The sequence below is a fragment of the Ceratotherium simum genome, chromosome 16 (genome assembly GCF_057802395.1).
Source record: "Ceratotherium simum simum isolate JZ-2026a chromosome 16, ASM5780239v1, whole genome shotgun sequence".
Taxonomy (NCBI): Eukaryota; Metazoa; Chordata; class Mammalia; order Perissodactyla; family Rhinocerotidae; genus Ceratotherium; species Ceratotherium simum.
The window spans coordinates 12,313,847-12,326,021 of record NC_141915.1 but is presented as its reverse complement, the minus strand read 5'-3'; the positions used below and the strand labels follow the sequence as shown (position 1 = coordinate 12,326,021).

Here is a 12,175-nt window from a genome sequence, read left to right as displayed (position 1 = left end):
ACTGGCCATTAAAAAATATATATATATATAACATTTTAAAGGTTACTAAGAACAATGCTTAATTTGAGGCCCTTTGCAAACCTACAATGTCCCATTTAATAGACGATCAAACTGAGGCTCAGAAAAATGAATCCGCCACACAAGGACCCAGCGTCCAGGTGAACAGTGGGCTGAAGCTCCTTAGGCCTGGGATCCTCCAGTCCAGGTCAAATCAAAACAACTCCAGAAGCTATTACACAACAGGAAATGAGTTAAGGAAGGCCACTCCCCCGCCTAGAGTCCTTGGCCTCTGCCAATTCTGCAAAAGAGGAAGAAAGCCTCTGCCTAGCTGCCCAGAGGCCTGGCTTTGCGGCCAGGAGGCAGAGGCTGTTCCTCTTTCAGAGAATGTTTACTAGCTGAGCGCTGAGCAGCCCACAAAGCAAACAGCCCCTTGGGCCTGGAACACACAGCCTGGTGCCCCCCGTAGAGTGGCAGGATATGCAGTGGGGCTCAGGCAGCCCCAAAAACCAGAAGAAGCTGGAAAAGATACTCCCTAACTTGGCAGGGAGCAGGGAGTTGGCAGACTCAGGGGCCCCCACCCATCCTGAGAGCCAGGCCAGACCCCACACCCACCTGCCTGGAGAGGCTGCTCCCACTCTGCAGGCAGGCTCTTGGGGGGTGGGCTGGTGGGCGCTCATGTGGAGACACGTGCAGCTATAGATCCTGTGGGTCTGTGCCTGGCACAGCAGCCTGCCCAAGCCCAGGCCCTGGCCTGCCTGTGGATGCCGCCTGTCTAGGTGTCTGGCTCTGAGTCCCCGCTCTGCCCAGGCCTGTCGGCCCCTCCCTCCCCTGGCCACACCCCCATGTGGTTTTCTCTGGGTGACTCTTATTCCTGCCCTGGCTAAGCCAGAGCTGTTCTCCCTAGTCGGTGTCCCAGGGCCAGGAGAGGTCTGAGGCCTGGGAGTGGGCAGCCCTGAGCTCCACCCTGGGCTTCGAAAGCCCACCCTCTGCTCTGCCTCTCCCCTCACTCCTCCTCCTGTCAGCGTCGCAGCTCAAGGCCTGGTCCCGGAAGTCCCAGGAGAGGGAGGACTCGTAGGAGCACGGAACAGTGAGTGTCCCAACACCCCAGCCTCCATCCCTGCCCCTTCACTCATGATGCCCACTGCAGCACCTCCAAGTAACCTGACCTCTTCCAGCATCTCCCAGCCCTCTCTGGGCTCCTCCTTCCTGTAGCTTTTCCTACCACTCCCCTTCCCTTCCCTTCTCCCAACACCATCTATAGGCAGATGCTCCAGGGTTTACAAAACTGGGTTCTGAATGCTGAATAGGAGTTTACCAGGCTAAGAGGAATGATCCCAGTGAGATTCTTGTGTTGGGAGAGGTAGGGGTCAAGGGAGGCCACTATTCTCTGCCTGCCTAATGCCCCTCACCACCCACCCCCTCCCCTGTGAACATCCCCAAGGTCGCCTAGCCAGGGCAGAGATGGCCGGTGGCGCGCAGTTGCGGCTGGCCTGGTACTTGGACATAATGAGGAAGGAGGAACTGATGGAGTTCCAGCTTCGGCTGCGTGATAAGGAACTCAGCGGGCACTCTCCCGGTGCGGCCCTGGCTCAACCAGAGAAGGCCAGTGGCAAGGAGGTGGCCTCGTGCCTGGTGGCTCAGTACGGGGAGCAGCAGGCCTGGGACCTGGCCCTCCGCACCTGGGAGCAGATGGGCCTGAGCAGGCTGTGCACCCAGGCCCGCACAGAGGCAGCCTTGATGTCAGGTGAGCAGACAAAGCACCCTCTGCCTGCTGTCAATCTCCTAGCCCCCCACCACTGAACCCCGCTCCCAGACCGTCCTCTGGGCAGTGACTTGGGACAGCTCTGTCAATGAGGGGATCCATGCTCAGACTAGGCTGGAGCTAAGAGGCTCACTGAGGGGGCTTGCTGGGCCCCTCTTGTAGCCAAGTGCATTCCCAGGACCTCACAGCGCCTGGGAGAGAGTGCTCAGAGGGCCAGAGAGGGAGGCTGACATTCAGAAGGGCACTGGGAAGGAGAGGTATGGGTTTCACGCCCAGCTCCCAAGCGGGCACTTGCCTGGCCTTGTGTTACCAGCACAGACTTGGGAGTCGGTCCCCGCACTACCACACTGGGCAAGCGGCCTCACTGCTCTCCACCTCTGCTTCTCCGCCTGTAAGATGGGGGAGTAAGTGCCTGACTCCACGGACTGTGCGAGTTCAAGAGACCATCCGGGGGAAACGTTTAGCACAGAGTCTAACATCTAGCAAGTGCTCAGTACTTCGGAACTCTGTTGCTACTGTTGCTGCTGCTGCTGTTGTTGTCACCATCAACAGCCCTGGGAGGCAGAGGCTCTTAGGCCCACGTGGGAGAGCTGAGGCCCTGAGAGGAGTCGTGACTTACGTGGGGAGTTAGAGACAGAACCGGGGCAGAGATGCAAATTTCCCGGACCCCAGATCAGGACGTTTTGCCTGGCAGCGTCAAGGCATCAGTCTCCAATGACCCTCTGGAGAGGTTGGGGCGGGCTGCAGTGGGTCCACTGGTTTCTCCTGACCTCTCTTGGTTCTTCTGCTTCATGTGCAGAAGCCCAGCCTCAGTCCCCTGGCTCCTGCCCCTCCCCTCTCGCAAGCCCCCAACCTCTTTGTCTGCTTTCCACAGCCCAGTCTCCCTCATTCACCCTCTCCCCACATGCACCCAACCTGGAGTCCCCTACCCGGCCCACCTCTACCGCGGTGGTGAGGTTCCAAGGCCCTAAACCCTTGAAGCTCCTCCAGGACTCAGAGAAAAAGAATTTGAGACACCTGATTGACACACGTGGACACACCTGGAAAGGTGAGGCTCGCTGAGCTGGCCCGAGGGCCCCGGGAGGGGCTGCGAGGCAGCTGGCAGGCTGGGTGGGCCTATAGCTGCATGGGGACCTGGGCAGGGGGGCTACAGAAGAAGGATGGAGGAACCAGCATGGGGCAGAGGGAGCAGTAGGCCTGGAAATGCTCTTTCAAGAACATTCCAGTGCTGAAAGTACACCCCCTCCGATTTGACAGATGGGGAAACTGAGACCCACACATGCCAGGCAGTGAGTCTTACCCAACAGGGTGCCTTGTGAGACATGGTCCTCACCCAGGCAGAGCGCAGCTCATAGTCTCGGTGGACGCTGAAGATCCTTGGGGTCAGGGTGGTCCAGAAAGTTCCAAGGAGGACTCTGTTCTCCAGATGAACCCCAAGAAGAGGGTAGGCTCATTCCTCAGCCCAAGCCAGTTTCCTCTCTTGAATTCTCTTATTTCTGCTTCCACCATCCTGAGTCACCCACAGCTACCCCCTTGCCTCTTCCTCTTCTCATCCCAGCACAAAATCCACGCTCACACAGCACTTGGAGACAGAGCCAAGGCTGGAGCCTAGCACCAGCCATTCCTGGTGCAGTGATTTCTCCCTCCCCCCGCTGCTGCTTTGTGACGGTCCCACCCCCAGCTTCCCTGTCCCCCTTTTCTCTTTCCCTTCCTTCTGTGCCCACTCTCACCCCTCCCCCTCGCAAGCCCTGGCAGTGATGGTCACAGCTCAGGTTCCCTTGCCCTCGGTTTTCACCCTTTCACCTGCTTGCTGTGTGACATGAAACCAGTTGCTTCATCCCTGTGTCTCAGTTTCCTCTGTGAGCCTTCATGCTACTCAGTTTTCACTCTGCACACCACGTCCCACTCCACAGTACACAGTTTGCATGTCTCTGAACTCCCCACTAAAAAATCCATTTGCACGGAAGTCCAAGGTCATGATATAGACTCTACTGAGGATACTGTAGGAAGAGAGGGTCAGACCGTTCACATCTCTCTCCCCACAAAAGTCCCCTCTTGTGCGCCCACCAGCATTCTTCTCTCTTGCTCTTCATCCTTGCAGCGCCCAGTCTCACGGGCTCTTCCTTTGTCGATGACGTGGAGCAGTTCTGCTCTACTCACAACTCGCATGCCTCGAGTTTCAATGCCTGGCGATACAAAGGACCCACCTCCTTAGAAGGCCACTTAGTAACTATTTGTTGTTACTTGAAATGGGGAGTTTACTCCCCCAAGTGGCTTAGCAAAATCTTCCTACCTAAGAGAGGAAGTTTTCACCAAGAGGAAGTTTCAGACCACCCACTGAGAGAATAAAGTTGTATCTCCATCTTTATGATTTTAAAAATTGGATTACCAACGCCCTTCTCACAAGATTGTTCTAAGAGTTCGAAATGTATGAGCCTGAAATCAAATGGATGCTCAGTAAATGGTAATTGCTTTCCTGTCATTCCCCCCAGGAGACTCACCCTCACTCTCTTTCGGAGCTTTTCCAGTCTCCCCAGACTACGAGTCACCAAGCCACAAGTCACCCAATGCCCCCACGTCCACAGCGGTGCTAGGGGGCTGGGAACGCCCATTGCAGCCCAGCCCAGGGTGCAGACAGCGGGAGGCTCCTGGGACTGTGTGGCCTCCAGCTGAAACATCTGGAAAATACCACACAGGTGAGGCCCTGCCGAGCTTCTGGAGAGGGCTGGGTGAGGCAGAGACGTGGATGGGGACCAGGTTGGCAGGCTGAGCACAGAGGGTTTCGCAAACATCCAAAACATCTCTCCAGAAATCCTGTCTGGACTCTCTCCATCTGGTTAAGGCACTGTTTCAGGGAAGCCCATGGAAATTAAAATGCAGGTGCATTATCCAGAACAGAAAACACATCACCTGGTTTAGTGGACAGCGCACTGGTCTGGGGTCAGAAGAGAAAGATTTGTTTTCCACTGAGCTTCTCACTCTCCACGTGACCTAGAGCAAGTCACGTGGATGTACCGGTTTGCCGGACACTCTCTGTGTCAGGCTCTGGGCCCAGTGCTTCACCTGCACAGTCTACTGAAATTTCACCACCGCTCCATGAGATGGATATTGTTATTATCCCACCTTGGAGATGAGGAAACAGGATCAAAAAGGTAAAATTTCAGTTAGTAGTGGCAGAGATGGAATTCAACCTTTGCTCTCTCTGATGCCATAATCCCCACCTTTAACCCCTACAGCCTACTCCCTCTGCCCCTCGGGCAACAAGGACAGTCACGGGGACACAGGCTCCTGATGCCCTGGTCTTAGCCTCTGCTAAGGCACCTCCTTAGCACTGATCCCAATGCTAAGAGATGCCTCCTTTGAAATCGGAGAGATGTTAAGTTTAAAGGATTTTTCCTGCAACCAGATAGGAGTAAATTTATAGAATTCATGGTTCTAAAATGCAGTCCAGGCTCAAAATGAATCAATTGGCTTAATTAGTCACACTATACCTTCCTTTCAGAAAAGGAAGAAAGGAAAGAAGAAAGATTTACGTAAGTTGTAAGAGGCATCTTACAGAAATAGACAAATGCAAGAACATTAAAATTGAAAAAGTAAATATGAAAGTCATGAGGACTAGTTAGTTGCTATGATTAAACATCCATTAATTCTGAGCATCCTAGCAACCAGGGCCAAAAGGGAAATATAATGGGTTACGTGATACGTATTACTCTTTAGAAAAGAAAATACCAATTCAAGAGAAATACGTTTTTCCCTGATTCTAAATTCTTTTTTGTTTGTTTTTTTCCAGATTTGAGGTATAATTGACAAATAAAATTGTATTATGTTCAAAGAGTACAATATGATGATTTGATATACATATACGTTGTGAAATGATTACTACAATCAAATTAATTCACACATCCATCACCTCGCATATCTGTCTGTGTGTGTGTGTGTGTGTGTGGTGAGAATGCTTAAGATTTACTATCTAAGCAAATTGCAAACATACAACACAGTATTACTAATTGTAGTCACTATGCTGTACATTAGATGCTCAAAACTTATGTATCTTATGACTGAAAATTTGTACCCTTTGACCAACATCTCCCCATTTTCTCTACCCACCCCAGGCCCTGGCAACCAACATTCCTCTGTTTCTATGTTTAAATTTTGGTTGGTTTTTTTTTTTATTATTTATTTTAGATTCCACATATAAGTGATACTATACAGTATTTGTCTTTCTCTGCCCGGCTTATTTCACTTAGCATAATGCCCTCCAGGCTCTTCCATGTTATGACAAATGGCAGGATTTCCTTCATTGTTATGGCTGAAATATATTCCATTGTAAATCTGCACCACATCTTCTTTATCCGTTTATCCATTGATAGATATTTAGGTTGTTTCCATATCGCGGCTATTGTGAATAATGCTGCAATGAATATGGGGGTACAGATATCTCTACATACCCAGAAGTGGGATTGCTGGATCATATGGTAGTTTTTATTTTTAATTTTTTGAGGAACCTCCATACTTTTTTCCATAGTGGCTGCACCAGTTTACATTTTCACCAACAGTGCACAAGAATTCCCTTTTCTCCACCCCCTCACCAGCATTTGTTATCGCTTGTCTTTTTGATAATAGCCTTCCAGACAGGTGTGAGGTGATATCTCACTGTGGTTTTGATTTGCATTTCCCTGATGATTAGTGATGTCGAGCACCTTTTCATGTACCTGTCGGCCATTTGTATGTCTTCTTTGTAAAACTGTCTATTCAGGTCCTTTGCCCATTTTTTAATTGGATTATTTGGGGTTTTTTTACTATTGAGTTGTATGAGTTCCTTGTATATTTTAGATATTAACCCCATATCTGATATATGGTTTACAAATATTTTCTCCCATTCCGTAGGTTGTCTTTTCATTTTGTTGATCATTTCCTTTGTTGTGCAGAGGCTTTTTAGTTTGATGTAGTCCCACTTGTTTATTTTTGCTTTCGGTGTTTGTGCTTTTGGCATCACATCCAAAAAAGTCATTGTCAAAACCAATGATAAGGCGCTTTTTCCCCATGTTTTCTTCTAGGAGTTTTATGGTTTCAGAGCTTACGTTTAAGTCTTCAATCCATTTTGAGTTAATTTTTGTGAGTGGTGTAAGATAGAGGTCCAGTTTCGTTCTTTTGCATGTGGATATCCCAACACCATTTATTAAAGAAAGCATCCTTTCCCCATTCAGTATTCTTGGCTCGCTTGTCAAATACCGAGTCAAACAGTTGACCATACGTGTGGGTTTATTTCTGGGCTCTCGATTCTGTTCCATTTGTCTATGTGTCTGTTTTTATGCCAATACCATACTGTTTTGATTACTATAGCTTTGCAATAACATTTGAAATCAGGAAGTGTGATGCCTCCAGCTTTGTTCTTTTTATCTCAAGATTGCTTTGGCTTTTTGAGATCTTTTGTGTTTCCATAAGAATTTTAGGATTGTTTTTTCTATTTCTCTGAAAAGCACCATTGGAATTTTGATAGAGATTGTATTGAATCTATAGATCACTTTGGGTAGTTTGACATTTTAACAATTTATTTCTTCCAATCCAAGAACATGAATAAATAACATTTATTTGTGTCTTCTTCAATTTCTTTCATCAGTATCTTATAGTTTTCTGTGTACAGGTCTTTCACCTCCTTGGTTAAATTTATTCCTAAGTATTTCATTGTTTTTGATGCTATCGTGAATGGGATTGTGCGACTGTTTTCTTTATTTCTTTTTCAGATAGTTCATTATTAATGTAAAGAAATGCAAGTGATTTTAATACATTGATTTTGTATCCTGCAGCTTTACTGAATTCATTAATTAGTTTTAACAGTTTTTTGGTGGAGTCTTTAGGGTTTTCTATATATAAGATCACATCATCTGCAAACAGAGACAATTTTTCTTTTTCCTTTCTGATTTGGATGCCTTTTATGTCTTTTTATCGCCTAATTGCTCTGGTTAGGACTTCTAGTACTGTGTTGAATGCGAGTGATGAGAGTGGACACCCTTGTTTTGTTCCTATCTTAAAGGAAAAGCTTTCAACCTTTCACAACTGAGTATGATGTTAGCTGTGTGTTTGTCATATATGACCTTTATTATGTTGAGAACGTTCCTTCTATTCCCAATTTAATAGTTTTTATCACGAAAGGATGTTGTATTTTGCCAAATGCTTTTCTGCATCTGAGATGATCATGTGATTTTTATCTTTCATTCCATTAATGTGATGTATCACATTTACGGATTTGTGTATGTTGAACCACGCTTGTATCCCAGGGATGAATCCCACTTGATCATGGTGTATGATCCTTTTAATGTGCTGTTAAATTTGGTTTGTTAGTGGTTTGTTGAGGATTTTTACATCTATGTTCATCAGGGATATTGGCCTGTAATTTTCTTTTCTTGTAGTGTCCTTCTCTGGGTTTGATATCAAGTTAAAGCTGGCCTCGAGAAATGACTTTGGAAGTGTCCCCTCTTCTATTTGTTGGAAGAGTTTGAGAAGGGATTGTAATTAATTCTTCTTTAAATGTTTCATAGAATTCACCAGTGAAGACATTTGGTCCTCGGCTTTCCTTTATGGGAGATATTTAATTACTGATTCAGTCTCCTTAATAGTTATAGGTCTATTCAGTTTTTCTACTTCTTCATGATTCAGTCTTAGTAGGTTGTATGTTTCTGGGAGTTTATCCATTTCTGCTAGGTTATCCAATTTTTTGGCCTATAGTTTTTCATATTAGTCTCTTATGATCCTTTGTTTTTCTGTAGTTTCGGTTGTAATGTCTCCTCTTTTTTATTTTATTTGAGTCTTCTCTCTTTTTTTCTTAGTCTACCTGAATTTTTGTCAATTTTGTTTATCTCTTCAAAAAACCAGCTCTTCATTTCATTGGGCTTTTCTATTGTTTTTCTAGTCTCTGTTTCATCTATTTCTGCTCTGAGCTTTGTTATTTCCTTCCTCTGCTAACTTTGGACTTAATTTGTTCCTCTTTTTCTAGTTCCTTGAGGTGTAAATTTAGGCTGTTTACTTTAGAGCTCTCTTTTTTCTTAATGTAGTCATATCTCACTATGAACTTCCCTCTTAGAACTGATTTAGCTGCATTCCTTATGCTTTGGTATGTTGTGTTTCCATTTTCATTTGTCTCAAGATTTTTTTTGTTTCCCTTTTGATTTCTTCTTTGACTCATTGATTGTCCAGTAGTATGTTGTTTAATTTCCACATATTTGTGAATTTTCCTGCTTTCCTCCTGTTACTGATTTCTAGTTTCATACCATTGTGGTTGGAAAAGGTACTTGATATATTTCAATCTTCTTAAGTTTGTTAAGACTTGTTTTGTGACCCAACATATGATCTATACTGGAGAATGTTTTGTGTGAACTTGAGAAGAACGTATATTCTGCTACTATTAGATGGAATGTTCTCTATATGTCTGTTAGGTCCATTTAGTCTAAAGTGTAATTCAAGTCCAATATTTCCATGTTGATTTTCCGTCTGGATGATCTATCCATTGTTGAAAGTGGGGTATTGAAGTCCCCTACTATTATTGTGTTGCTGTCTATTTCTGTCTTCAGATCTGTTAATATTTGTTTAATATATTTAGGTGCTCCAATGCTGGGTGCATATATATTTACAATTGGTATAGCCTCTTGATGAATTGACCCCTTCATCATTGTATAATGCCTGTTTTTGTCTCTTGGGACAGTTTTTTACCTAAAGTCTGTTTTGTCTGATGTAATTATAGCTACCCCTGCTTTCTTTTGGTTTCCATTTTCATGGAATATCTTTTTCCATCCCTTCACTTTAGCTTATGTCTGTCTTTAAAGCTGAAGTGAGTCTCCTGTAGGCAGCATATAGTTAGGTCTTTGTTTGTTTGTTTTATCCATTCAGCTACTCTATGTCTTGTGATTGGAGAATTTAATCCATTTACATTTAAAGTAATTATTGATAGGTTAGGAGTGACTACTGCTATTTCGTTAATTATTTTTCTGGCTGTTTTATAATTCCTTTATCCCTTTCTTCCTCTCTTTCTGTCTGCTTTTTTGAATTGATGATTTTCCATAGTCATATGCTTTGATTCCTTTCTCTTTGTCTTTTCTGTATCTATTATAGGTTTTTGCTTTGTGGCTACCATGAAGCTTACATAAAACATCTTATAGTTATAACAGTCTATTCTAAGCTAATAACAACTTAATTTTAATCACATACAAAAACTCTACCCTTTGACTTTCCCCCTCACGTTTTATGTTTTTGATGTCACAATTTACATCTTTTTATATTGTGTATCCATTAACAAACTATTGTAACTATAGTTATTTTTAATATTTTTGTCTTTTAACGTTTCTACTGCAGTTAAGTGATTTACAGGCTACCATTAAGTATCAGAGTATAATGAATTTGACTATATATTTACCTTTACCAGTGAGTTTTATACTTTCATATGTTTTCATGTTACTAATTAGCATCCTTTCATTTCAGCTTGAAGAACTCCCTTTAGCATTTCTTATAAGTCAGGTCTAGTGGTGATAAACTCCCTCAGCTTTTATTTATCTGGGAAATTCTTTATTGCTCCTTCATTTCTGAAGTTTTGCCAGGTAAAGTACTTTGGTTGACAGTTTTTTTCATTCAGCACTTTGAAAATATCATCCCACTTTCTCCTGGCTTGTGAAGTTTCTTCTGAGAAATCTGCTCATAGCCTTATGGGGGTTCCCTTGTATGTGATTAGTCATTTTCTCTTGCTGCTTTCAAAATTCTCTCTTTGTCTTTGATTTTTGACCGTTTTATTATAATGTGTATAAGTGAAGGTCTCTTTGGGTTGACTCTGTGTAGGGACCTATGAGTTTCATATACTTGGATGTCCATATCTCTCCCCAGATTTAGCCATTGTTTAGCCATTGTGTCTTTAAATAAGCTTTCTTCCCCTTTCTCTCTCTCTTCTCTTTCTGGGACTCCCATGACGTGAATATTATTTTGTTTGATGGAGTTCCATAATTCATGTAGGCTTTCTTCACTCTTTTTTATTCTTCCTTCTTTTTTCTCCTCTGACTGGATAATTTCAAATCACCTGTCTTCAAAGTCACAGATTCTTTCTTCTACTTGATCAAGTCTGATATTGATGCTCTCTATTGCAATTTTCATTTCATTCATTGTATTCTTCAGTTCCAGAATTTCTGCTTGGTTCTTTTTTATGATTTCTCCTTTTGAACTTCTTGTTCTGAACTTCTCATTTTGTTCATGTACTGTTTTCCTTATTTCACTGAGTTGTCTATCTGCATTCTCTTGTAGCTGAGCTTCCTTAGAATAATTCTTTTGAATTATTTGTCCAGCAATTTGTAAATCTCCATTTCTTTGGGGTCAGTCACTGGAAAATTATTGTGTTCCTTTGGTGGTGTCATGTCCTTGATTTTTTGTGTTTCTTATAGCCTTACGTTGATGTCTGTGCATTTGATGGAGCATTCACCTCTTCCGGACTTTACAGACTGGTTTTGGTGGGGAAAGACCTTTACTTGTGGGTAGATGCAAGGGTGCCGGCTGGGTGGGGTGTAGCAGTTCTAGTTCCAAAGAAGGTTCCAGTGTAGTCCTTGTGCAGCTCCATCAGCTGAGGTCAGTGTTGGCAAAGATTGCAGGGGTCCTCAATGAGCCAAGGTGCTGGAGACCCCTTGATATTTCTTTCTTCCACAGGGGATACCACAGCTGAGGGGATTCCTCTTGGCATTAGATCCAACTTGCAGGCACCCTTACAGTGTTGATGGCACTGGTGTCTGATATGCAGATGCACACGGAGTGGCTATAGAGCCAGGGTCTAAAGCACAGGCACAAATGGGGTATCCAGGACTCTGGGCTCCAGGGCGTGCATAGAGTTGGGGGAAAAGGGTACTGGTCCAAGGGCAGCCCAACGGCAGCTCCTTCTGGAGGGGGCGCAGCAGTGTCTCCCTCCCTAGGGAGTCCATAGTGGCACTGGCTGTTGGTTACCTCAGTGGCAAAAGCTGCCAGTGTCCACTGCAAAGCAGCCCACTGGGGTTGACACCAATAAACACTTCCGGGCCCTTTTCTATGAAAGCTGGGGCAGTCTGTGGCTGTTGTGGGGGCTGTTGAAGCCTCTGCAGCAAAGACTGCTGGGTTCCTCCACAGAGTAGGGGACCATGATGGTACCTGCTACATGGCTGATACTGGTAGCCCCCACCCTTCTTCTTTGTTCCTACCTATCTCCAGATGTCTCCACTAAGCCAATCTCCCCAGAAATCCTTTCTGTGCAGTTATTCTTCATTTTTGCTCCACTGCATTGCTGTAAGTTCTTAATTGGACTCTTGAGCCTTCCCAGGGCTATTTTTGCTCACGGATAGCCATCTAATTGTTGCTTTTTGTGAGGGGACAAAGATTAGTATCTCCTTCTCTGCCATCTTACAGATTCCACTCTCC

At 44.7% G+C, this 12,175-nt stretch overlaps 1 protein-coding gene across 5 annotated transcripts in view; it reads left to right on the top strand.

Annotated features, from left to right (window-relative positions):
* Positions 1–869: 869 nt before the first annotated feature.
* The window catches only part of NLRP1 (NLR family pyrin domain containing 1), a 49,753-nt gene continuing 38,447 nt past the window's right edge, over positions 870–12,175 (top strand). For all 5 annotated transcript variants that reach the window (XR_015554649.1, XR_015554650.1, XR_015554651.1 and 2 more), the window contains exons 1-4: positions 870–1,087; positions 1,442–1,744; positions 2,637–2,810; positions 4,255–4,458. Coding sequence is in view for 2 of the 5 variants with exons in the window: in XM_087440591.1 (XP_087296717.1) it covers positions 1,462–1,744; positions 2,637–2,810; positions 4,255–4,458 (661 nt within the window). In the remaining 3 variants the exon portion in view is untranslated. The remainder of the gene's footprint in view (positions 1,088–1,441; positions 1,745–2,636; positions 2,811–4,254; positions 4,459–12,175) is intronic.